The sequence below is a fragment of the Xenopus tropicalis genome, chromosome 2 (genome assembly GCF_000004195.4).
Source record: "Xenopus tropicalis strain Nigerian chromosome 2, UCB_Xtro_10.0, whole genome shotgun sequence".
Classification (NCBI taxonomy): Eukaryota; Metazoa; Chordata; class Amphibia; order Anura; family Pipidae; genus Xenopus; species Xenopus tropicalis.
In genome coordinates, this window is record NC_030678.2 from 7,272,730 (window position 1) to 7,300,512 (window position 27,783).

At 47.8% G+C, this 27,783-nt stretch overlaps 1 protein-coding gene across 4 annotated transcripts in view; it reads left to right on the forward strand.

Moving 5' to 3' along the window:
* Positions 1–3,323: 3,323 nt before the first annotated feature.
* The window catches only part of ildr2 (immunoglobulin-like domain containing receptor 2), a 125,418-nt gene continuing 100,958 nt past the window's right edge, over positions 3,324–27,783 (forward strand). For 3 of the 4 annotated variants that reach the window (XM_031895739.1, XM_031895738.1, XM_031895740.1), the window contains exon 1: positions 3,324–3,629. In XM_031895739.1, the coding sequence (XP_031751599.1) occupies positions 3,581–3,629 (49 nt within the window). In that variant the 5' untranslated portion in view covers positions 3,324–3,580. 4 annotated transcript variants of the gene reach the window in all.

The following is a 27,783-nucleotide window of genomic DNA, read 5'->3' on the forward strand; positions in this document are numbered from 1 at the left end:
ACAGCCTGCAGGGCACTATGGGATACCTGGCACAGCTTGCAGGGCACTATGGGATACCTGGCACAGCCTGCAGGGCACTATGGGGCAGTTGGCACAGCCTGCAGGGCACTATGGGGCAGTTGGCACAGCCTGTAGGGCACTATGGGACAGTTGGCACAGGCTGCAGGGCACTATGGGGCAGTTGGCACAGCCTGCAGGGCACTATGGGACAGTTGGCACAACCTGCAGGGCACTATGGGATACCTGGCACAGCCTGCAGGGCACTATGGGACAGTTGGCACAGCCTGCAGGGCACTATGGGACAGTTGGCACAGCCTGCAGGGCACTATGGGATACTTGGCACAGCCTGTAGGGCACTATGGGACAGTTGGCACAGCCTGCAGGGCACTATGGGACAGTTGGCACAGCCTGCAGGGCACTATGGGACAGTTGGCACAGCCTGCAGGGCACTATGGGACAGTTGGCACAGCCTGCAGGGCACTATGGGATAGTTGGCACAGCCTGCAGGGCACTATGGGATACCTGGCACAGCCTGTAGGGCACTATGGGGCAGTTGGCACAGCCTGCAGGGCACTATGGGGCAGTTGGCACAGCCTGCAGGGCACTATGGGGCAGTTGGCACAGGCTGCAGGGCACTATGGGGCAGTTGGCACAGGCTGCAGGGCACTATGGACAGTTGGCACAGCCTGCAGGGCACTATGGGGGCAGTTGGCACAGGCTGCAGGGCACTATGGGATAGTTGGCACAGGCTGCAGGGCACTATGGGATAGTTGGCACAGGCTGCAGGGCACTATGGGGCAGTTGGCACAGGCTTGCAGGGCACTATGGGGCAGTTGGTACAGGCTGCAGGGCACTATGGGGCAGTTGGCACAGGCTGCAGGGCACTATGGGGCAGTTGGCACAGGCTGCAGGGCACTATGGGGCAGTTGGCACAGGCTGCAGGGCACTATGGGGCAGTTGGCACAGGCTGCAGGGCACTATGGGGCAGTTGGCACAGGCTGCAGGGCACTATGGGGCAGTTGGCACAGGCTGCAGGGCACTATGGGGCAGTTGGCACAGCCTGCAGGGCACTATGGGGCAGTTGGCACAGCCTGCAGGGCACTATGGGACAGTTGGCACAGCCTGCAGGGCACTATGGGACAGTTGGCACAGCCTGCAGGGCACTATGGGGCAGTTGGCACAGGCTGCAGGGCACTATGGGATAGTTGGCACAGGCTGCAGGGCACTATGGGGCAGTTGGCACAGGCTGCAGGGCACTATGGGGCAGTTGGCACAGGCTGCAGGGCACTATGGGGCAGTTGGCACAGGCTGCAGGGCACTATGGGGCAGTTGGCACAGGCTGCAGGGCACTATGGGGCAGTTGGCACAGGCTGCAGGGCACTATGGGGCAGTTGGCACAGGCTGCAGGGCACTATGGGGCAGTTGGCACAGGCTGCAGGGCACTATGGGGCAGTTGGCACAGGCTGCAGGGCACTATGGATAGTTGGCACAGGCTGCAGGGCACTATGGGGCAGTTGGCACAGGCTGCAGGGCACTATGGGGCAGTTGGCACAGGCTGCAGGGCACTATGGGACAGTTGGCACAGCCTGCAGGGCACTATGGGACAGTTGGCACAGCCGCAGGGCACTATGGGGCAGTTGGCACAGCCTGCAGGGCACTATGGGGCAGTTGGCACAGCCTGCAGGGCACTATGGGGCAGTTGGCACAGGCTGCAGGGCACTATGGCAGTTGGCACAGGCTGCAGGCACTATGGGGCAGTGCACAGGCTGCAGGGCACTATGGGGCAGTTTGGCACAGGCTGCAGGGCACTATGGGGCAGTTGGTACAGGCTGCAGGGCACTATGGGGCAGTTGGCACAGGCTGCAGGGCACTATGGGGCAGTTGGCACAGGCTGCAGGGCACTATGGGGCAGTTGCACAGGCTGCAGGGCACTATGGGGCAGTTGCACAGGCTGCAGGGCACTATGGCCGGGCAGTTGGCACAGGCTGCAGGGCACTATGGGGCAGTTGGCACAGCCTGCAGGGCACTATGGGGGCAGTTGGCACAGGCTGCAGGGCACTATGGGGCAGTTGGCACAGGCTGCAGGGCACTATGGGGCAGTTGGCACAGGCTGCAGGGCACTATGGGGCAGTTGGCACAGGCTGCAGGGCACTATGGGGCAGTTGGTACAGGCTGCAGGGCACTATGGGGCAGTTGGCACAGGCTGCAGGGCACTATGGGGGCAGGTTGGCACAGGCTGCAGGGCACTATGGGGCAGTTGGCACAGGCTGCAGGGCACTATGGCAGTTGGCACAGGCGCAGGCACTATGGGCATTGGCACAGCCTGCAGGGCACTATGGGACAGTTGGCAAGCCTGCAGGGCACTATGGGCAGTTGGCACAGCCTGCAGGGCACTATGGGCAGTTGGCACAGCCTGCAGGGCACTATGGGCAGTTGCACAGCCTGCAGGGCACTATGGGACAGTTGGCACAGCCTGCAGGGCACTATGGGGCAGTTGGCACAGGCTGCAGGGCACTATGGGATAGTTGGCACAGGCTGCAGGGCACTATGGGGCAGTTGGCACAGGCTGCAGGGCACTATGGGGCAGTTGGCACAGGCTGCAGGGCACTATGGGGCAGTTGGCACAGGCTGCAGGGCACTATGGGGCAGTTGGCACAGGCTGCAGGGCACTATGGGACAGTTGGCACAGGCTGCAGGGCACTATGGGACAGTTGGCACAGGCTGCAGGGCACTATGGGATAGTTGGCACAGGCTGCAGGGCACTATGGGCAGTTGGCACAGGCTGCAGGGCACTATGGGACAGTTGGCACAGGCTGCAGGGCACTATGGGATAGTTGGCACAGGCTGCAGGGCACTATGGGGCAGTTGGCACAGGCTGCAGGGCACTATGGGGCAGTTGGCACAGGCTGCAGGGCACTATGGGGCAGTTGGCACAGGCTGCAGGGCACTATGGGATAGTTGGCACAGGCTGCAGGGCACTATGGGGCAGTTGGCACAGGCTGCAGGGCACTATGGGGCAGTTGGCACAGGCTGCAGGGCACTATGGAATGTTTCTATCCCTAACTCTATAGGATGGACTGTGCTATTGTGCGGCTGCCGGGGAGGAGACGCTGGAATCGCTGCCTGAGCGCTGCTGCCGGTTCCCGGCTGGCCGGAGCGGGTTCCCTGGGTATAGCTGAGGGCAGAGGGCTGAATGGGCAGCAGCATGTGATTTGGGAATTCCTGTGCAACAGGCTCAGGCTGGGGGAGGAATGGAGCAGCCTGTGGGAGGGGCAGGGCGCAGGGCAGGTGGGAGAGGGAAGGGTGGGGGGCTGTGCCAGTTGGGGGGAGTATGGGGGCGCTAGGGGTGCCGGGTCCCAGCTGCCAGCGCCTCACACTCACCCCCCCGGGCAGCCTGGGAAACTCACAGCCCGCCAGTCCGCAACTCCATCCCCCCCTCTATTTGCTGCAGAGTGGAAGATTCCATTGAAAAGCTTCTCTGAGCCTCATTCCTGGGAGCGGAGCCCCCGCAGATACGGACGCGGTGCCGGCTGGTGCGGGGCTCTGGGCAGCTCTCTCTCTGGATGGGAATCTCTGGGACATGGCTGCTGGCATTGTACTGGGGTGCATCGGGCTGATGTGTGCCACAGGTAAGGGCAACTTTCCCTGCCTTCTCCCTAGCAATGGGGTCTCATAAACTCATGGGGAGGATAGGCAGGCGGCCAGCCAAAGCCCCCCCCACACTTATACACACATACACACACACATATATACACACACACATATATACACACACACATATACATACACACACATACATAATGTATATATACACACACATATACATATACACACATACATATATATATATATATATATATATATAGGCACACACATATATATATATAGGCACACACATATACACACACATATATACACACACATACATACACACACATAATGTATATATACACACACATATACATATACACATATATATATATATAGGCACACACATATACACACACACACACATATACACATACATATATATATAGGCACACACATATACACACACACACACATATACACATACATATATATATAGGCTCACACATATATACACACATACATATATACACACACACACACACACACACATAATGTATATAGGCACACACTCTCTCACACACAAATATACACATAGGCACACACACAGGTTTCTGCACAAACACACACATATACACACACACACACATATACACACATATACATATATAGGCACACTCACACAAGTATCTGCACTCACACACATATACACACATATACATAATGTATATAGGCACACACACACTCTCTCACACACAAATACACACATAGGCACACTCACACAGGTATCTACACACACACACTTATATATAGGCACACATGCACACAGGTATCTGCACACACAACCATTTACACACTCACAAGGATGTCTACACAGGCAGACATACACATAGACAGGAACTTGCACACCTACATACAAATGCTCAGATATAGAGACAAACTCACAGAAACAGAGACACACACATATATACACACAGATATAGAGATAAACAGACGCACACATATAGAGAGACACACACAGGGACTTGCACACCTACATACAAATGCTCAGATATAGAAACAAACAGATATAAAGACACACATATATAGACACACACATATACACACATACAGCTATAGAGACATAGATGTAAAGACACAAACACAGCTATAGAGACACAAACGCAATTAGAGATAGACACACATACACAAAAATAGAGGCACACAAGCATTCACACAAATAGGAAGACACACATACAGGTGCAGACAGACAGACTCAGATCCACACAGACACTCACGCTGGCACCCCCATACACCTGCCCAGTTGCTGCCAGCCTGCTTCCCCAACCCACTCACTCACACTCTCTCACACACACACACACTCTGTAAGAGAAGAGACAATAGACAGAGTTGTTTTTTTGCTGCAGGGGTGTCTAGCATCCCTACCTCTAGTTGTCGTTGGACTACATCTCCCAGAAGCATTCTGCAGATACTGGAAGCTGTCGTTTCCCAGTAGTCGAAAAGCCTATGATTAATATGGCGAATACATGTGCCCGATGTGTAACCGCACTTGTATAATGGGTACCCTGCTGAGTGTTGTAAAGAATTGTCTGCACAGAGATGTGTTACAGTATGTGTGCCCTGGCTGAGGGCTTGCCCGGGGCAGAGATGGCATCATAGGTCACTGGGACTGGTGCCACCAGTATATGGTGATTAATATGGAACACTAAAGCATGGCATCCAATAAGGGATGGCACCCAATAAGGCAATGCAGTGGGCACGGCTGTTGTTTGTCATGAGATGTAGGGAAGGTGGGAGCTCAACAGGAGAGCGGGTGTGGGTGCCAGGCTGCTGGGGTGCTGCAAGTTTGGGGGACAAAATGATCCCCATTGTCTTCCATTATTGTTCTCTTATATCCCCCTCAGCAAAGTGTTAAACAGTATTGTGTTAGAGCTACAGTATTCATACAATTATTAAACTCTATATTTGAATGGGTTATTTTGCCTTAATATGTATGGTGATGGATACTGGTATCTCCTGGCACGTCGGTGTGAGGGGGGATAATCATATTTATGTGCCGTGCAGCCGGAGCCTGTTAGTAAGCTGCCCGTCAGATATGTGCTTTGCATGTAAATGACACTAATCCAGGCCGGCGAGGCTGCTGCTCGCTCCATGCGTGTATGGGAAGGGGCCCCCGCATTGTCTTGGGTCTCAGTGACAGTAACAAGCTCCTCTGTAGTAACGAGAATCTGTATAGTAACTGTATAGTGACTGGCACCTGTATAGTAACCAGCATCTGTATAGTAACCAGCATCTGTATAGTAACCAGCATCTGTATAGTAAGCAGCATCTGTATAGTAACAAGCACCTGTATAGGAACCAGCACCTGTATAGGAACCAGCACCTGTATAGTAACCAGCACCTGTATAGGAACCAGCACCTGTATAGTAACAAGCACCTGTATAGTAACTAGCACCTGTATAGGAACCAGCACCTGTATAGTAACAAGCACCTGTATAGGAACCAGCACCTGTATAGGAACCAGCACCTGTATAGTAACAAGCATCTGTATAGTAACAAGCATCTTTATAGGAACCAGCACCTGTATAGTAACCAGCACCTGTATAGGAACCAGCACCTGCATAGTAACCAGCACCTGTATAGTAACAAGCACCTGTATAGTAACAAGCACCTGTATAGTAACAAGCACCTGTATAGTAACCAGCATCTGTATAGTAACCAGCACCTGTATAGTAACCAGCACCTGTAATAGGAACCAGCACGGTATAGTAACAGCACCTGTATAATAACCAGCACCTGTATAATAACCAGCACCTGTATAGTAACCAGCACCTGTATGAGGAACCAGTACCTGTATAGGAACCACCTGTATAGAACCAGCACCTGTATATAACAGCACTGTATAGTACCAGCACCTGTATAGTAACCAGCACCTGTATAAACAGCCCGTAACCAGCACCTGTATAGGAACCAGCACCTGTATAGTAACCAGCACCTGTATAGGAACCAGCACCTGTATAGTAACCAGCACCTGTATAGTAACCAGCACCTGTATAAGGAACCAGCACCTGTATAGTAACCAGCACCTGTATAGTAACCAGCACTGTATAGGAACCAGCACGTGTATAGGAACCAGCACTATAGTAACAGCACCTGTATAGTACACCACCACCAGACTGTATAGGACCAGCACCTGTATAGAACCAGCACTGTATAGTGAAGCACTGTATAGTAACCAGCCCGTGTATAGTAACCAGCACCTGTATAGTAACCAGCATGTTGTAACAGCACCTGTATAGTAACCAGCATGTATAGTAACCAGCACCTGTATAGTAACCAGCACCTGTATAGTAACCAGCACATGTATAGTAACCAGCACCTGTATAGTAACCAGCACCTGTATAGGAACCAGCACCTGTATAGTAACCAGCATCTGTATATTACCAGCATATAGGACAGCACCTGTATAGTAACCAGCACGTGTATAGGAACCAGCACCTGTATAGTAACCAGCATCTGTATAATAACCAGCACCTGTATAGTAACCAGCACCTGTATAGGAACCAGCACCTGTATAGGAACCAGCACCTGTATAGTAACACCTGTAGCCAGCACCTGTATAGGAACCAGCACCTGTATAGTACCAGTATGAAAACCAGCACCTGTATAGTAACCAGCACCTGTATAGTAACCAGCACCAACCAGCTGTATAGTAACCAGCACCTGTATAGTAACCAGCACCTGTATAGTAACCAGCACCTGTATAGTACAGCACCTGTATAGGAACCAGCACCTGTATAGCAAGCACCTGCACCGCCTGTATAGTAACCAGCACCTGTATAGTAACCAGCACGTGTATAGGAACCAGCACGTGTATAGTGTATAGTAACCAGCACTGTATAGTAACCAGCACCTGTATAGTAACCAGCACCTAGAACCAGCACCTGTATAGTAACCAGCACCTGTATAGTAACCAGCACGTGTATAGGAACCAGCACGTGTATAGGAACCAGCACGTGTATAGTAACCAGCACCTGTATAGTAACCAGCACCTGTATAGTAACCAGCACCTGTATAGGAACCAGCACCTGTATAGTAACCAGCACCTGTATAGTAACCAGCACCTGTATAGTAACCAGCACCTGTATAGTAACCAGCACCTGTATAGTAACCAGCACCTGTATAGTAACCAGCACCTGTATAGTAACCAGCACCTGTATAGGAACCAGCACCTGTATAGTAACCAGCACCTGTATAGTAACCAGCACCTGTATAGTAACCAGCACCTGTATAGTAACCAGCACCTGTATAGTAACCAGCACCTGTATAGTAACCAGCACCTGTATAGGAACCAGCACCTGTATAGGAACCAGCACCTGTATAGGAACCAGCACCTGTATAGTAACCAGCATCTGTATAATAACCAGCACGTGTATAGGAACCAGCACCTGTATAGTAACCAGCACGTGTATAACCAGGCATCTGTTATAAATAACGCACCTGTATAGTAACAGACGTTTAGAACCACACCTGTATAGTACAGGCAACCTGTATAGGAACCAGCATGTTAGAACCAGCACTGTATAGTAACACACTTATAGTAACAGCCACGTGATAGGAACCAGCACCTGTATAGTAACCAGCATCTGTATAATAACCAGCACGTGTATAGGAACCAGCACCTGTATAGTAACCAGCACCTGTATAGGAACCAGCACCTGTATAGTAACCAGCACTGTTATAGTAACCAGCACCTGTATAGTAACCAGCACCTGTATAGTAACCAGCACCTGTATAGTAACCAGCACCTGTATAGGTAAACCAGCACCTGTATAGTAACCAGGCACCTGTTAGGAACCCAGCACTGTATAGTAACAAGCACCCTGTTATTAGTGAACAAGCACCTGTATAGGAACCAGGCACCTGTATAGGAACCAGCAACCTGGTATAGGAACCAGCACCTGTATAGGGAACCAGCACCTGATAGGAACCAGCACCTGTATAGGAACCAGCACCTGTATAATAACCAGCACGTGTATAGTAACCAGCATCTGTATAGTAACCAGCATCTGTATAGTAACCAGCATCTGTATAGTAACCAGCACCTGTATAGTAACCAGCACCTGTATAGGAACCAGCACCTGTATAGGAACAAGCACCTGTATAGGAACCAGCACCTGTATAGGAACCAGCACCTGTATAGGAACCAGCACCTGTATAGGAACCAGCACCTGTATAGGAACCAGCACCTGTATAGGAACCAGCACCTGTATAGGAACCAGCACCTGTATAATAACCAGCACGTGTATAGGAACCAGCACCTGTATAGTAACCAGCACGTGTATAGTAACCAGCACCTGTATAGTAACCAGCACCTGTATAGTAACCAGCACCTGTATAGTAACCAGCACCTGTATAGTAACCAGCACGTGTATAGGAACCAGCACGTGTATAGTAACCAGCACCTGTATAGTAACCAGCTCCTGTATAGTAACCAGCTCCTGTATAGTAACCAGCATCTGTATAATAACCAGCACGTGTATAGGAACCAGCTCCTGTATAGTAACCAGCTCCTGTATAGTAACCAGCACCTGTATAGTAACCAGCACCTGTATAGTAACCAGCACCTGTATAGTAACCAGCACCTGTATAGTAACAAGCACCTGTATATAGTTAGGCATGTATTAATTTATCAACTGCAGGATTGTGTAACCTCTAAAGCGCTGGAGAGGCCTGGCAATGCCAACTATATATATATAAAATGACACTATATATATAAATTACACGTTTTCAATGGCTTCAGTGTTATTTCAATATGTAATTGCTATTGAAAGCAGTATCTGTTTGTCGTTGCTTTTCTGGTTCTGACTCCTGAAACAATGTAGCAGAAGCCAGCCAGAAAAAAAGATTCTCTATTAATATGTTAAAGTAGTAATCTGCGTATGGCCACACATGGGCAAATTTAAGTTGCCAACTTGGCCTCTTTAGACTTATCTGTCCATGTATGGGGCCCACAGAGGGGTCTGCCCTACTATCTGCCCTAACAATGGACAGGTTTATAAATCCAGTAGGCTGAGATATGGCCCTGTATATGGGTGGCCAAGAACCACTTGTCTGGCAGTCTGGGAGTGTAGGACCGCCTTAGCTCTTAGTGTTTAATTAACTTCTAATAAGGTCAAACCCTTGACAGGCAGATGGTTGGAGGGGGCAGAATGAAGTAGGAAAGGGAGGGGCCATAACAGGGGGGCAGGTAATTAAAAGAAAACAGTGGCAGAAAGGCTACAGAATGGGGGGTCTGTAAGTAGGGGGCAGAGAGGCAGAATAGAGGTCATCAATAAACAGTGAGGAGCAGTTGCAGACTAATGTTTTCAGGTTAACTTTCCCTTTAATATTTGTAAAATTCTGTTGTGCTTCCCATTCCACATGCTCTGTGGCTCTTGCATTTGCCGGAAATAACTGGGAATTTGCACTTTTTTTTTTATCATTCTGGCAAAAAAAAAGTTTTTGTAGCGAAATGAATCAGTTTTTTGAAACTTTCAAATGAACTGTACGAGAACCTGGGCACTGTCTAGATCACCAGGGCAATGGGGAAAGTCTATTGTAGCCATTTTGGGCAATTTGCCGGCGTGTGTTGGGGGTCTTAAAGGAACAGTAACACCAAAAACGAAAGTGTATAAAAGTGATTACAATATAATATACTGTTGCCCTGCACTGGTACAGCTGGGGTATTTGCCTCAGAAACCCTACTATAGTTTATATAAGTACCCCGCTGTGTAGCCCCGGGGGCAGCCATTCCTGCACCGGTACAGCTGGGGTGTTTGCTACAGAAACCCTACTATAGTTTATATAAATACCCCGCTGTGTAGCCCTGGGGGCAGCCGTTCCTGCACTGGTACAGCTGGGGTGTTTGCTACAGAAACCCTACTATAGTTTATATAAATACCCCGCTGTGTAGCCCCGGGGCAGCCGTTCCTGCACTGGTACAGCTGGGGTGTTTGCTACAGAAACCCTACTATAGTTTATATAAATACCCCGCTGTGTAGCCCCGGGGGCAGCCATTCCTGCACTGGTACAGCTGGGGTGTTTGCTACAGAAACCCTACTATAGTTTATATAAATACCCTGCTGTGTAGCCTATAGTAGGGTTTCTGTAGCAAAAACACAACTTTTACCAATGTAGAGCAACAACTTATTATGTTGTAATTATTTATTTATACACTTTTGTTTTTTGGTGTTACTGTTCCTTTAAATAGGCAATGCAGGCTGAGTTATACAGGGAACTCTGAGTATCACTCATGTATTATAAGGGATAATGTACCCCCTACTGTAAATGATAAGGATATTAGCAGTCACTGAGGGGTTCTGTGCCCATATAAAGGCACAAGGCTGCAGGCTGAGTTATACAGGGAATGCTGAGTGTCACTCATGTATTATAAGGGATACTGTACCCCCTACTGTAAATGATAAGGATATTAAAAGCCTTTGTGCAGGCATATGGCTAACCATTTGTTGCAGTCCAAAATATACCCTGCCTTTTCTTATATGAATATATTAGGCTCTCCCTGCCCCACGCTATATGCCCATGTTCCCCTGGGGAGGGTTATACGGGGCTATTCTATAAGTGAGGCGGCAGCGGGATTGTTATTCCACGCACAGAGTGAGTCACGCACGGCTCTGTCCCTATGAAGCAGAACACAAGATAATGGCAGGGAACAGTATGTGCTGAGATACGCTGTGTCATATAGCGACTTAAAACACTTTAATAAATCGCCTGGATGATGGAAGGCTGCACTGCATCACAATAAGTTTTAGGCCTCATTTATTTAAAGGAAGGTACTGACTCAGTATATATATGTATATATATATAATATATATATTTATTTTTTTTTTTTTTACCAGAAGAAAGATTTTTTGCAGCTCATGAGGGTTCTATTATTTTTGGGAGTGATTTCATTAGAGAATGTGTCCCATGCAGTACCATTTCTTACCACATTGGATGGGAGGCGCTGCGTTTCATATACCAGGGCTGCCGGCTATGACTTGTGCTGCTTTGAACTAAAAAGCTGGAAGATCTTATCCACGTGTTGTTGGTACAAAGGCCATACTTCCCCCGGGTTCCCCCGGGTCACCTAAACTTGTAAAATTGCCCTTCTGTGAAGTTTTTGGATTTACATGAATCTTCATTCCTTTCCCTTTTCATGATATTAGCAGTTTTTATACTGTTATTGCAATGAAAGTGTAACTGTAATGCAGAAGCAAACTTTACTGAGGTGGGAAGTGTCTCCTGGTGTTTATGACTACATTTAGTGGCATATTTATTCACATTAGAGACAAACATCACTCGTGATGTTGCCCATAGCAACCAATCAGCAATTAGATTTGACTGGTCACCTACAATTAGAAAACAGAAGCAAAGATCTGGTTACTATGGGCAACATCACCGGTAATGTTTGTCTCCAGTGTTAATAATCACACCCCCTTGAGTGTATGCTTCAGTACTAGTGATTTGTAGGCGGAGCCAAAGCCCACGGGACACACAGGTTCTGGCTGTTAGTGGCACGATATTGGTAGGTTGTGGGCTGAGCTCTTCTTCCACCCTCCCCGCCCCCTAGCCTTACACTGTCCAGCTTTCGCCTCTGGAAGCCTCTATTTATAGATTTATAGATCCCGCCTCCTTATGACATCAGAGATGGGTGGGCCTTACATGGTCGGGGTGGGCGGGTTACGATTGGGTGCGGTTGACCCCCACATCACTATTCAGTACTAGCAATGAGTGAAATTTTTCGCCAGGCATGGATTTGCGGCAAATTTCCGTATTTCACCATTGGTGGATTGTTTTGCAAAATGGACGCTAAACTTCGGCGCAAAATCATTTGTTGTGCAACGTGTGACATTTTTTCACATTTCGCAAACTTTTTGCAGTTTGTTTCCACCATTTTGCAATTTTTTCGGCGATACGAAACGGGACAGATTCACTCATCACTATTTAGTACCACCATGCCTGAACAGCAGGGGGCGCTCCTGTTACTCAATCATGGTATTAGCTGAGTAAAGATTGCTACTATTCTGGAAACAAACAGAAAAAAAATACAGTAACTTGCACAAGTGGTGGGTATATTTCCCCTTTAACTTTTGGGCAGTTTCCTGAATTGCATTCGAAGAATCTTTACCCTCGATATAGAAAATGAAGAGCTAACATTTGGTTATAGTCCAAATAACAATAATGCTAAGCAGGGGATATTTATGGCTGGAGTGAGGCTGCAGAAAGCAGCGCCAAGGTATTATTATTGGATGTAGGGAGACGCCGGCCAACTCTGTACAGTAACTCGCCGGCACAGCCAATCGGCCGCTCGCTGCTGACTCACAGGCTCTATAGAGCGCCATTAAATAGATGAATGTACAGTAGGCAGGAGCGTGTGTATATTACTGTATAATTACAATCAGGCTGCATCTACCGCTGCACTAATGATTCATACTGGGGGGGGGGGGGGGGGCGCTAATTTCCTTGTGGCCCCCGGAATAGACACAGAGGTCTCAAAGGTTAGTTGGGAATTTCATGATTATTCATGAAGTTTGGATGAACTATGAATCGCTGCTGCTTTATTCTGATTCTAATTAGAATTTATTGACATAGATGCTGCCCGGAGCGACCAATCAGCAGCGAGAATGGGAAGGAATCATCTGCCGGGTTTATTAATTCATCGCCGGCCCTTGACCCCGCTTACTTGTAGAGAATATGTGCATATTGGAATAATCAAATGTAATATACATTTATATATCGCTCTGTTATGCCCCAGCCACAACCTGGTGCTCCCTGTACTATACCCCCATCTCCACTGAGCCCGGTATATACGGTAAATCCGGGAGACTGCACTCTCTTTTTCTTTTCGTCTTCTGACTCTTTCCAGCTTTAAAAGGGGGGTCTCCGACCCCGGTAGCCAAAAAAATATTGCTACAATATAATTGTTATTGTTACTTTTTATTACTTGTCTTTCTATTCAGGCACTCTGCTATTCATATACCAGTTTTACATTTCAACCTCTGTCTAGTTGCTAGGGTCATTAAGGCCCCAGCAACCATATAGCTGCTAAAATTTAGCACTATTTGAGAATTTAACCTAGCAACCAGGCAGTGATTTGAAATAGAGACAGGAATATAAATAGAGGAGGGTCTAAAAACTAAGATAAGTAATAAAAAGTAACAATAAAACTGTAGCCTCACAGAGCAATGGTTTTTGGCTGCCGGGGTCAGTGACCCCCATTTGAAAGCTGGAAAGTCAGAAGACGATGGCAAATAACTCAAAAACTATAATAAATAAAAATAAAAGAACTTGCTAAGAATAGACCATTCTATAACAAACTAAAAGTTAACCTGAAGGTGAACAACCCCAGAAGCTGCCATTGGCCTCCTGTTGTAAGGCTAGTTTAAGCCGGGGCAGTTACTGTAAGTAAGTGCAGAATGTGAGAGATTGCACTGAGCCAGCACAAACAGTAAGGCAGCTTCTGCCAAGTCATGAAAACCTTGTAATACATATTTATAAACGTTGCCTACAGTTGGGATTAAGCAGCGAGGGGGCCGGAGGGGGGTGGGAACTGGGCCTCAGATACTGCTGCACTTTGGACTCGAGTCACATGACCGAAACAGTGTGCCGTTTAAAAACAGTTTTTTTTCCATAGTATTTACTTAAAAGTGCCAGCCGGCAAACACACACACACAGCCATAAGCCCGGCTTCCCACCCCTCATATACAGCAACTGTGTGAGATTGGGTTGTGGCAACCTTGAGCACTTATTGGGCTAACGTGCAAAGGCAACCTTGTCCCTGGGCACCGCAAGTGTTAGCTACAGGGTTCCCTTATGCCCAATACAGTAGCATAAGGTTAAAGAGTTCTGCCATGATATTTATGGGGCACTTTTTATTTCTGAATGACACTGTTACACAGCAAATAATTCCCTCTGCCATTTAACCTTTTATTCTTGAACCAACAAATGTATTTGTAGCTGTAATATTGGTGTGTAGGCGCCATCTCAGTGCCTTGTGCCTGAGTCTGAGCTTTCAGCCAGCGCTACTCATTAGAACTGCTTTCAGCTAACCTATTGTTTCTCCTACTCCCATGTAACTGGAGGAGTCCCAAGCCGGACTTGGATTTCTTACTATTGAGTGCTATTCTGATACCTACTGGGAACTGCTATCTTGCTCCCTTCCCATTGTTCTGCTGATCGGCTGCTGGGGGTGAGGGGGGATATCACTCCCAACTTGCAGCGCAGCAGTAAAGTGTGAGTGAAGTTTATCAGAGCACAGGTCACATGGCTGTGGCACCCTGGGAAATGAAGAATATGGCTAGCCCCATGGGAAAAACAGATTACAATGCAGGATTCTGCTGGAGAAGCTCTATTAACTGGGTTTGAAAAAAACATGTTTTCCCATAAAAGTGTTCCTTTTAAAATACATTTTTTACAACCAACAGAAGCTTCCTATGCATCAGGAACAGCCACATAACATTACCCATCTGATGTCAGGACAGCGATAATGGGATTTTTATAAGAACAATAAGCTCTAAGGGCACAGGATCAGCAGATAATTTCCCAGCGATTGTTCCTATTACACGATTATTAGAAGATTAATAACTGCTCTGGAATTATCTGCCTTGATCTTTCCTACTCGCCTATTCATTCTTATGGGCCGGGCAGTGAGAGAATCCTCCGTATGAGTTTCTCATTCTCACCTGTATCTGTTTTCTGTTTTCCTATTCAGCCGGAGACAAAATGGTTTTTGTAAGAGGCAACAAAAGGCTGTAGTTGCTATGGGCTGGGCTGTTAGAATCGGATACTGGGACACAGAGTTTCTGGGCTAAACTACGTTATAATGAGGAAAGAAAATGAAATTATCTGTGTAGGGTTGGCATCACCCATCTGTAATGACTGTATAGACTGGCTGGGATTTTTCATTTTGCAGTATGTTATAGAATGGCCAGTTCTAAGCAACTCTTCAATTTATCTTCATTATTTATTTTGTATAGTTTTTGAATTAGAGTCCAGTTTTCAGATGGGGGTCTAAAACTCTGCCCTTTTGCAAAAAAACAGGCTATTTTTCAACCAGTCGGGTTCTAGAGACAGTGATGAAGTTTCTTGGTTTCTTGTTTAAATCTTTGCTTAAAATTCACTGGCGGATTTACAGCCCGGGCATAAAAGAGATTTTATTTAGGAATCATGTGAAGCGGCTTTACAGCACAGATCCCAGTAACATAAATGAAGCAACCAAATATAGTGTGGTTTGTATCGCTGCACAACAGCCTTATTGTCATTCAGGCAAATAACTGCCCATTAGGGGTATCTACAGAGAGCTGCCTTGATCTGCTGATCCAGTAGTTACAGAAGTTAAGGTCCCCATACAGGCCAATTATAGCTTCCGATATGGGTCCCTTGGACCGATTCGGCAGCTTATCGGCCCGTGTAGGGGCAGAACCGAGGGGCCTGGCTGAAATATCTGGCCTGAAATTGGGCAGATATTGTTTGGGCAGGTTAGAAAATCCAGACGGATCGGGGACCGCATCGGCTCTTTGCCGCGTGTAGAATTCGATCGTTTGGCCCCAGGGCCAAACAATCAAATTCGCTTACATGCCTCCCCGATATCACCCACCCGTAGGTGGGGATATCAGGTGAAGATCCGCTCGCTTGGCGACATCACCAAGCAAGCGGATCTGCCTGTGTATGGCCAGCTTTACCAAAGTAGCCAGGCACACAATGCGGTTAGGCATTGGCATTTCCATTGGGAAGTAGGAGAGGATCGAGGCAACTTGTCCAGAGTATAGGGGCAGAATTTATGGTACTGGCTCTGTCCAAAATTTGTAGGTATTAAAGCTCGCCTTACATTCAGCATTGTCTTCAGCCTACATGGATTTGTCTGAAGAAGCCCCAATAAGATATTGCTTAATAAGATGTTGGGCCTATGCACAGGCCAATAGCCGTCGGATATAAGGTGGCCATACACAGTTCGATTCTAGCTGCCGATATCGGTCTCTTCCACCGATTCGGCAGCTTATCAACCCATGTATGGGCACCAGCGATGGGCACCCCCGACTGACATCTGGCCTGAAATCGGCCAGATCTCGCCTGGGCAGGTTTGAAAATAAGTTGGATCAGGGACCGCATTGGTGATTGATGCAGTCCCTGAACCGACGGACGCCTAAACCCATCATTCTAATTTGATATTAGCCTGATAATGCCCACACGTAGGTGGGGATATCGGGAGAAGATAGCGAGCAGATCTTAGTGTGTATGGCCATTTTTAGTTAAAAGAAGTATTGTAGACATGTCTCATATGTGACTGCTCCCGTCTCTAATACATTTTGTATCTTCTGGCCATTGCCACCTGTCTCCAAGGGGCTCCAAGTGGGATGCCATTATACACAGCCTTATCTATGGAAGCACACTGCATAGGGAATATAATCTTCTCTGCACCAGGAGCTGTCCATGTAAACCCCTCATAGGGAAATATCTCTGTATAAGGAATTGTAGAGACCCCTCATTGCATAGGGAATTATAATCTTTATATGAAGTGTTCAATGTCGAACCCTTATTGCATACGGAACTATAATCTCTATATGAGGAAATGTTTGATAGAGATCCCTTCTTGTCTGTATGGGAAAGTGTTTAATGGAGATCCCACGTTGCATGAATAATACAATCCCATTTCCCTATGCATTGTGCTTTCATAGAGAGAGCAGGCTTGTGTACAACCATGTCGGGTTTGGACCACAGACATATCTATATTTGCAGCCTATGGCTCACCGGCTGGAAACTATTTATGATTTTTGTTGTTAAAAACTTCTTGTGGCCTTGGCTTAAAGGTGCGCAATGGGCGGCCGTAACCGGGAAGCAGAAGCAAATTGGCATAGAAATTTTATAAAAGAAGAAACCGAGCCGTGCCTTTAATTACTGTTAATCAGTTTGGCATTTAAGTATTAATTTGCAGCCCAAGAAGTCAATTAGTAAGTTATTTTTTTTTAAATGCAGGGTAGGGGATTCATTCTCTGAGCACTAGCATTATAATTATGGCTTTTGATTGTTAATCATACAGCGAGCAGCCTCGGGAACTCTTTTGTAAAATAAAACAGCCAAATCGGATAAAAAAAAAAATGACGCTTGTGGAATTTCCTACAGGTTTGAGACCCAGGGCCTCCGTCAGTAGGGTTACCATCTTTCTTCCGCTTTAATACCGGCCTTTGGGATGGAAGACGGGCAGGAAAATGAGCGGGCTGGGTGGGAGAAATTGGCAGGCTGGGCGGGGCAGAGGCGGGCATCTAGTTAAAAGGGGAGTGATTGCCACTGAGAGGGTGTGAGAAGGGGGGATCTATAGAGAGGGTTGCTGCAGTTAAAATTTACTGGCAAATAAAATTGTATCGGACCCCTTATCCGGAAACCCATTATCCAGAAAGTTCCAAATTACGGAAAGGTCATCTCCCAACTAAGATATAATTACCCTTTATTGGGGGCAGAACAGTCCTATTGGGTTTATTTCATGGTTAAATGATTCCCTTTTCTCTGTAATAATAAAACAGTACCTGTACTTGATCCCAACTAAGATATAATTACCCCTTATTGGGGGCAGAACAGCCCTATTGGGTTTATTTAATGGTTAAATGATTCCCTTTTCTCTGTAATAATAAAACAGTACCTGTACTTGATCCCAACTAAGATATAATTACCCCTTATTGGGGGCAGAACAGCCCTATTGGGTTTATTTAATGGTTAAATGATTCCCTTTTCTCTGTAATAATAAAACAGTACCTGTACTTGATCCCAACTAAGATATAATTACCCCTTATTGGGGCAGAACAGCCCTATTGGGTTTATTTAATGGTTAAATGATTCCCTTTTCTCTGTAATAATAAAACAGTGCCTGTACTTAATCCCAACTAAGATATAATTACCCCTTATTGGGGCAGAACAGCCCTATTGGGTTTATTTCATGGTTAAATGATTCCCTTTTCTCTGTAATAATAAAACAGTACCTAATATATAGTTAATCCTTATTGGAGACAAAACAATCCTATTGGGTTTAATTAAATAATTTTTTCAGTCGGAAGGAGATCCGAATTACGGAAAGAACCCTTATCCAGAAAACCCCAGGTCCCAAGCATTCTGGATAACAGGTCCCATACCTATACTAGCACCGGCCCTAGCTGCCAATTTGCCGGCTAGACTGATCAAATACCAGCTTGGTGGGGACCCTATCCATCAGGGAGGAACAGGGGAGAATTCAGTAAGGAGCGCCATGGCACAAAGGGAGCCAGGGAGAAAGAAAGGTCTGATTTGTGGCCTGCAAAAGGGGGCGGGCCTTGTGGAGTGAATGGGAGTGGTTTGGGTATATATTGAGTATGTTCTAGATGTAATAGTGCATGGCTGCCGTTTTTTGCCCTACTTAGCTGGGAGGGCCCGCAGCCCTATGGACTGATTACTGTGACCCCTGTGTTTCTACTAGTGTTAACTAATATTAGGGGGCTCATTGATTTTTGATAGCTGTACTGATAAGGCCCCTTATTTGGAAACTGAGATAAAATGTAATTTTTCCCAAAGCTCTATGCTAAAATGAATGCTGAAAATGGCTGGTTCCTCTACCTTTTTTACTTTCACTATCGGGGGCACTTAGTAGGGAGGGTGCTATCTGCTCAACCAGACTTGGCATCAAGTTGTGGGCCTCATGGAAACCTCATGGTTTCTCAAACTTACTTTTTATACACTATATATATATATATATATATATATATATAGGAACGAGTGATGGTAAAACTCATTGGACTTTCTTTTTACTTTCATATCAGCTTTTGGATTGGGAATCGGAGCTCGTTGCATGTAAATGTGGTGCCCTTGGATATAGAATATTTCCTCCATACGTTACAGTAACTGCGGGGATGTATAACCCCTGTGGAATTACACACAATACAATGAGAAGCAACATTTGAGAAATAGGTCTCAGTCCAAGGGGAAAAGGAATCTGTAGGAAGTAGGTTAGGAGGCTTCAACGTATGTTCTTGTCGATGCAGTCCTAGAACCTTCCATTCTATAGAACCTTCCATTCTATAGAACCTTCCATTCTAGGAACTACTGAATATGCAAACATAGGGCGTGGCTTATATAAATATATAAATTAACATCTGATTTGTTATTATAATTTGTTGGACAAAGCTTTGCCCCTTTGGTTCAGCAGAGACATGAGCTTTCCCACATTCTCATCCTGTTACTGTTGATGTGGGCATCTGGCTTGTTGACTGTGACTATTCTAATGCTCTGATTGGCTTCACATTTGCCCCAGCCCCAGACTGGCAATCTGTGGGTCCTGGCAAATGCCAGAGGGGCTGCTGTAAGGTGCCACAGGCAGTCACTATTTATTGGGCTGGGAGGGGGGCTGTTTGTGCCTCTGGGTACTGGGAATGCCAGGGGGGGCTGTAAGGTGCCACAGACAGTCACTATTTATTGGGCTGGGGGGGGCTGTTTGTGCCTCTGGGTACTGGGAATGCCAGGGGGGCTGTAAGGTGCCACAGGCAGTCACTATTTATTGGGCTGGAGGGGGCTGTTTGTGCCTCTGGGTACTGGGAATGCCGGGGGGGCTGTAAGGTGCCACAGACAGTCACTATTTATTGGGCTGGGGGGGCTGTTTGTGCCTCTGGGTACTGGGAATGCCAGGGGGGCTGTAAGGTGCCACAGGCAGTCACTATTTATTGGGCTGGAGGGGGCTGTTTGTGCCTCTGGGTACTGGGAATGCCAGGGGGGCTGTAAGGTGCCACAGACAGTCACTATTTATTGGGCTGGGGGGGCTGTTTGTGCCTCTGGGTACTGGGAATGCCAGGGGGGCTGTAAGGTGCCACAGACAGTCACTATTTATTGGGCTGGGGGGCTGTTTGTGCCTCTGGGTACTGGGAATGCCAGGGGGGCTGTAAGGTGCCACAGACAGTCACTATTTATTGGGCTGGGGGGGCTGTTTGTGCCTCTGGGTACTGGGAATGCCAGGGGGGCTGTAAGGTGCCACAGACAGTCACTATTTATTGGGCTGAGGGGGGGCTGTTTGTGCCTCTGGGTACTGGGAATGCCAGGGGGGCTGTAAGGTGCCACAGACAGTCACTCTTTATTGGGCTGGGGGGGCTGTTTGTGCCCCTGGGTACTGGGAATGCCAGGGGGGCTGTAAGGTGCCACAGACAGTCACTATTTATTGGGCTGGGGGGGGGCTGTTTGTGCCTCTGGGTACTGGGAATGCCAGGGGGGCTGTAAGGTGCCACAGACAGTCACTATTTATTGGGCTGGGGGGGCTGTTTGTGCCTCTGGGTACTGGGAATGCCGGGGGGGCTGTAAGGTGCCACAGACAGTCACTATTTATTGGGCTGGGGGGGCTGTTTGTGCCTCTGGGTACTGGGAATGCCAGGGGGGCTGTAAGGTGCCACAGACAGTCACTATTTATTGGGCTGGGGGGGCTGTTTGTGCCTCTGGGTACTGGGAATGCCAGGGGGGCTGTAAGGTGCCACAGACAGTCACTATTTATTGGGCTGGAGGGGGGGCTGTTTGTGCCTCTGGGTACTGGGAATGCCAGGGGGCTGTAAGGTGCCACAGACAGTCACTATTTATTGGGCTGGAGGGGGGGCTGTTTGTGCCTCTGGGTACTGGGAATGCCGGGGGGCTGTAAGGTGCCACAGACAGTCACTATTTATTGGGCTGGGGGGCTGTTTGTGCCTCTGGGTACTGGGAATGCCAGGGGGCTGTAAGGTGCCACAGACAGTCACTATTTATTGGGCTGGGGGGGGCTGTTTGTGCCTCTGGGTACTGGGGAATGCCAGGGGGGCTGTAAGGTGCCACAGACAGTCACTATTTATTGGGCTGGGGGGCTGTTTGTGCCTCTGGGTACTGGGAATGCCAGGGGGGCTGTAAGGTGCCACAGACAGTCACTATTTTATTGGGCTGGGGGGGCTGTTTGTGCCTCTGGGTACTGGGAATGCCAGGGGGGCTGTAAGGTGCCACAGTCACTATTTATTGGGCTGGGGGGGCTGTTTGTGCCTCTGGGTACTGGGAATGCAGGGGTGAGTGCCACAGTCACTATTTATTGGGCTGGGGGGGGCTGTTTGTGCCTCTGGGTACTGGAATGCCAGGGGGGCTGTAAGGTTACACAGACAGTCACTATTTATTGGGCTGAGGGGGGGCTGTTTGTGCCTCTGGGTACTGGGAATGCCAGGGGGGCTGTAAGGTGCCACAGACAGTCACTATTTATTGGGCTGGGGGGGGCTGTTTGTGCCTCTGGCTCTGGGAATGCCAGGGGGGCTGTAAGGTGCCACAGACAGTCACTATTTATTGGGCTGGGGGGGGCTGTTTGTGCCTCTGGGTACTGGGAATGCCAGGGGGGCTGTAAGGTGCCACAGACAGTCACTATTTATTGGGCTGGGGGGCTGTTTGTGCCTCTGGGTACTGGGAATGCCAGGGGGCTGTAAGGTGCCACAGACAGTCACTATTTATTGGGCTGGGGGGCTGTTTGTGCCTCTGGGTACTGGGAATGCCAGGGGGGCTGTAAGGTGCCACAGACAGTCACTATTTATTGGGCTGGGGGGCTGTTTGTGCCTCTGGGTACTGGGAATGCCAGGGGGCTGTAAGGTGCCACAGACAGTCACTATTTATTGGGCTGGGGGGCTGTTTGTGCCTCTGGGTACTGGGAATGCCAGGGGGGCTGTAAGGTGCCACAGACAGTCACTATTTATTGGGCTGGGGGGGCTGTTTGTGCCTCTGGGTACTGGGAATGCCAGGGGGGCTGTAAGGTGCCACAGACAGTCACTATTTATTGGGCTGGGGGGCTGTTTTGTGCCTCTGGGTACTGGGAATGCCAGGGGGGCTGTAAGGTGCCACAGACAGTCACTATTTATTGGGCTGGGGGGGCTGTTTGTGCCTCTGGGTACTGGGAATGCCAGGGGGGCTGTAAGGTGCCACAGTCACTATTTATTGGGCTGGGGGGGGGCTGTTTGTGCCTCTGGGTACTGGGAATGCCAGGGGGGCTGTAAGGTGCCACAGTCACTATTTATTGGGCTGGGGGGGCTGTTTGTGCCTCTGGGTACTGGGAATGCCAGGGGGGCTGTAAGGTTACACAGACAGTCACTATTTATTGGGCTGGGGGGGGGCTGTTTGTGCCTCTGGGTACTGGGAATGCCAGGGGGGCTGTAAGGTTACACAGACAGTCACTATTTATTGGGCTGGGGGGGGCTGTTTGTGCCTCTGGGTACTGGGAATGCCAGGGGGGCTGTAAGGTGCCACAGACAGTCACTATTTATTGGGCTGGGGGGGGGGGCTGTTTGTGCCTCTGGGTACTGGGAATGCCAGGGGGGCTGTAAGGTGCCACAGACAGTCACTATTTATTGGGCTGGGGGGGCTGTTTGTGCCTCTGGGTACTGGGAATGCCAGGGGGGCTGTAAGGTGCCACAGTCACTATTGGGCCTGTGGAAGCTGTTTGGGCCTCTGTGTACTTGAAATGCCAGGGCCCTTTTTGAAATCCCAGTCCTGATGTGGATCCACCCAGCACACAGGTAAAAACAATTTGGTGCCCAACCCCAGTAAAAGCTCCTATAAGTTTCCTCAGCCTGGAGGTGCCAAGGGCAGGGGCGATGCTGCCATGGGGCAAGTTGAGAAACTAGAGAAATAGTTGCCAGGGGCGGAAATTCCAAATTTTAAATCAGAATTTTGTCTCAGCTAGTTCAGCGCAATTGTGCTCCCTGCACCAGCGTCGGATGCATGGGGGGGGAGGCATTGGAAAGGCTGCCCCAGGGTGGCACAGACCCCAGAATTGCCCCTGGCCAAGGTTCAATGGTTAAGGCTGGGCCCCAGGGCTACAATTTTCACATATGTCTCCGCGCCAGATTGCACACGGGGGGCACTGAGTTTGGAGGATTAAGGAAGCGGCTCTGCTGATATAATGAGCCTGTGAGAGACACGCGGCGGGGCCCGCAGACGGCCATGGCCCAGAATGCAAATCAGGGCTGAAGGCAAAGAAATCACCCAAACAAACACAAACCCCGGCCTTGTGGCGCCTATGGATCTCCCCTCCAGCTGCCATACTAATACGCTCTGTTTGCCTTTAATCTTCTGCCTCGCAAATGTCATATTTCCAACGACTGTTTTTTTCCCTCGTTTGTCAAGAAGACGTCGGCGATAACCGTAATAATCTCTTGTGAAGGCAAATGCAAAGCCCCTTTGTCTGGAGATGTCCCTGTAACAGAAAGGGCTGCTTGTTATCCCTCTGATACATACAGGGTTACGCTCTCTCTAACAAACACTTCCGCCTCTTTCAGATACACATATTGTTTTGTTCATAAAGGAAGAAAAGAGACAGAGGGAGATTGAAAGAGAGAGAGTGTTATATTTACTGTATATACATTTTGTGTATTGATTTGATTGTATGTCAAACCCATCAGTTAATAGAGCTTCTCCAGCAGAATCCTGCATTGTAATCTGTTTTTCCCATGGGGCTAACCATATTCTTCATTTCCCAGGGTGCCACAGCCATGTGACCTGTGCTCTGATAAACTTCAGTCTCACTTTACTGCTGCGCTGCAAGTTGGAGTGATATCCCCCCCCCCCTCACCCCCAGCAGCCGATCAGCAGAACAATGGGAAGGGAGCAAGATAGCAGCTCCCAGTAGGTATCAGAATAGCACTCAATAGTAAGAAATCCAAGTCCGGCTTGGGACTCCTCCAGTTACATGGGAGTAGGAGAAACAATAGGTTAGCTGAAAGCAGTTCTAATGTGTAGCGCCGTCTCCTTCTGAAAGCTCAGACTCAGGCACACTTTACTGCTGTGCTGCAAGTGGGAGTGATAACACTCGTGTTATTCTCTCTTGCACTCACCTATCCCAAGCGCTTTAACAGGGATGTGCAGAAACAACGTTTTTGTGATTTGACGAGGAATATATAGCAGTTGGTCTCTTATTGGGGAGCTTAACCCCCATATGTAATAGTAACTATGTTTGCCCAGGTGAGGCAACCTATAGCAACAAATAAGAGCTTTGCTTTTTAACAGGTGCTACTTGCTGATTGTGACTAGCCATATGGCAAGGTTTGGCCCTTTTATTACATCCAGAGGCGGGCCAAGGAGTGCAAGGGGACGAGGGACAGTGGGGCCAAGAAAGCCCGGCCTAAGCTGGTCATACATGGACTGATAACAGTTTTGAAACGTTTTCGTACGATTTTCAGACCGGGTGTGGGCTTCAAGTCATTGTCCCAAAAATCTTTCGTATAATGGCGATTGGTCGTTTGGTCGGTGTATACGGATAAACTCTGCACATGTATCTGTGTATGTGCCGATACCCTTGGGGGACCTACAATGGGGGTCACTTTGGTACCATTGGTGCCTAACTATTTCATGTTCAGAATCTCCTCCCATTGGTTATTTTTAGGCCTTTATCCTACGGTTTCAGGCTGAATGTGAGTTTTAGATCGTTGCATTTAAATGTACGAACGATATCTGAACGTTTGTTGGAAGACGACTAAAATCTGATTGTTTATGGGCAACTTTAGGCATAGGAAGAAGTTTGTGCCTAGCGCCCCCCACAGTTGCACCCTAGGCCAGTGTTTTTCAACCTTTTTTGGGCAAAGGCACACTTGTTTCATGAAAAAAATCACGAGGCACACCACCATTAGAAAATGTTAAAAAATTTAACTCTGTGCCCAGCAGCAGTGCCCCCCTAGTACACTGGTGCCCAGCAGCAGTGCCCCCCTAGTACATTGGTGCCAAGAGCAGTGCCCCCCTAGTACATTGGTGCCCAGCAGCAGTGCCCCCCTAGTACATTGGTGCCCAGCAGCAGTGCCCCCCTAGTACATTGGTGCCAAGAGCAGTGCCCCCCTAGTACATTGGTGCCCAGCAGCAGTGCCCCCCAGTACATTGGTGCCAAGAGCCAGCCCCCCTAGTACATTGGTGCCCAGCAGCAGTGCCCCCATAAGTCAGTGTGCCCTGTGCCCCCCCCTAATACATTGGTGCCCAGCAGCATTTTACTTCTGCTCTTCGGCGGCTTCTCCGGTGGCTTCAGCAGCATCTTCGTATCCCTCAGGCACGCCGCCTCTGCACTTCTGCCTACACGCGACCGCACACAGGCCCTTTTATAACGTTGCGCCCCGTGCGTACTGACGTCACCCATACACACGGGGCGCAACCAATGACAGGGCCCGGATTTTATTTTGAAAGTAAAAATTGCGGCCCTGCCTACGGCACACCAGGCAACATCACTAGTGTGCCGCGGAACAGTGGTTGAAAAACACTGCCCTAGGCAGCTCTTCCTACCCCTAGTCCCAGCCCCCATTGCAGCGCCCCCTACACATTCCCAGATCTTCATTATTCTGTGCCGATTGTGACCCGTCTTTGTCAATGACCAAGAACAAATGAAAACCTTTAAAATCCAAGTTGTTCTCCCTTTTCCAGATGGAAGATCAGCAAAGACAATATATTTATCCCCTTATTGGCGATTTGACATTTGGTTTAATTGCCACTTTAATTCACACGTTATTCTGCAACCTTCCTGCTCGCAGTACTATTTTGGATAATGTAAGCTTTTCGCATACAGCTCTGCGGTTGGAATATACTACCAGGCTAAGTGTTGATTATAATGCAGGAACATGTGAGACACCCACGGAAATAAGTGCTGCTTATATAATGCAAATGACAGTTTCTCCTGGATGGCAGAATAGACGGGCGCTTTGTTTCTCTGTGATTATTTACCAGCCATGTGGGAAATGTTCTGTCTCGGGCACAGCAATTGTGCAGAGGGCGAGGGAAGTGGGCAACATGTCCCCAGTGAGGGCAACGACCGGCTACTACAGAGTGACCCTGGCATAGGCTCTATATGCACATTGCACATTTATATTTAATTGCAACCAGTGCAGTCCTACTAGCTGGATTTGTCTTAACTTGTCCTTTAATTTTCAAGTGATCCATTCACTCTGGTCAGAGGCATCAATTATATTTTTGCAGTACAGGTTTGGGATCCCTTATCCGAAAACCCGTTATCCAGAAAGCTCCGAATTATGGAAAAGCTGTCTCCCATAGACTCCATTTTAATCAAATAATTCAGAATTTTAAAACCGATTCCCTTTTCTCTGTAATAATAAAACAGTACCTGTACTTGATCCCAACTAAGATATAATTACCCCTTATTGGGGGCAGAACAGCCCTATTGGGTTTATTTCATGGTTAAATGATTCCCTTTTCTCTGTAATAATAAAACAGTACCTGTACTTGATCCCAACTAAGATATAATTACCCCTTATTGGGGGCAGAACAGCCCTATTGGGTTTATTTCATGGTTAAATGATTCCCTTTTCTCTGTAATAATAAAACAGTACCTGTACTTGATCCCAACTAAGATATAATTACCCCTTATTGGGGCAGAACAGCCCTATTGGGTTTATTTAATGGTTAAATGATTCCCTTTTCTCTGTAATAATAAAACAGTACCTGTACTTGATCCCAACTAAGATATAATTACCCCTTATTGGGGCAGAACAGCCCTATTGGGTTTATTTAATGGTTAAATGATTCCCTTTTCTCTGTAATAATAAAACAGTACCTGTACTTGATCCCAACTAAGATATAATTACCCCTTATTGGGGCAGAACAGCCCTATTGGGTTTATTTAATGGTTAAATGATTCCCTTTTCTCTGTAATAATAAAACAGTACCTGTACTTGATCCCAACTAAGATATAATTACCCCTTATTAGGGGCAGAACAGCCCTATTGGGTTTATTTAATGGTTAAATGATTCCCTTTTCTCTGTAATAATAAAACAGTACCTGTACTTGATCCCAACTAAGATATAATTATCCCTTATTGGGGATAGAACAATCCTATTGGGTTTATTTAATGCTTTATTGATTTTTTAGTAGACTTAAGGTATGGAGATCCAAATTACCCTTAGTACCCTTGGTCCCGTGCATTTTGCATAACCTGTCCTATACCTGTATTAACAATAGGCTTTGTACTATAATTCTGGTTAGGGCTGGAACATTTGTTTTTAAATAGCTGGGAAATAATACAAGTCTCCATGGGAAAATCTGCATGTCTGACCATTCTGTGATCATCCAAGACCACACTAATGTGGCCAAACCTGAACACATGACCCTACCCACTTTGAAGCCCCTAACCCTATGGAATAAGACATTTTGGACCTTCCTGGGAAAGACTG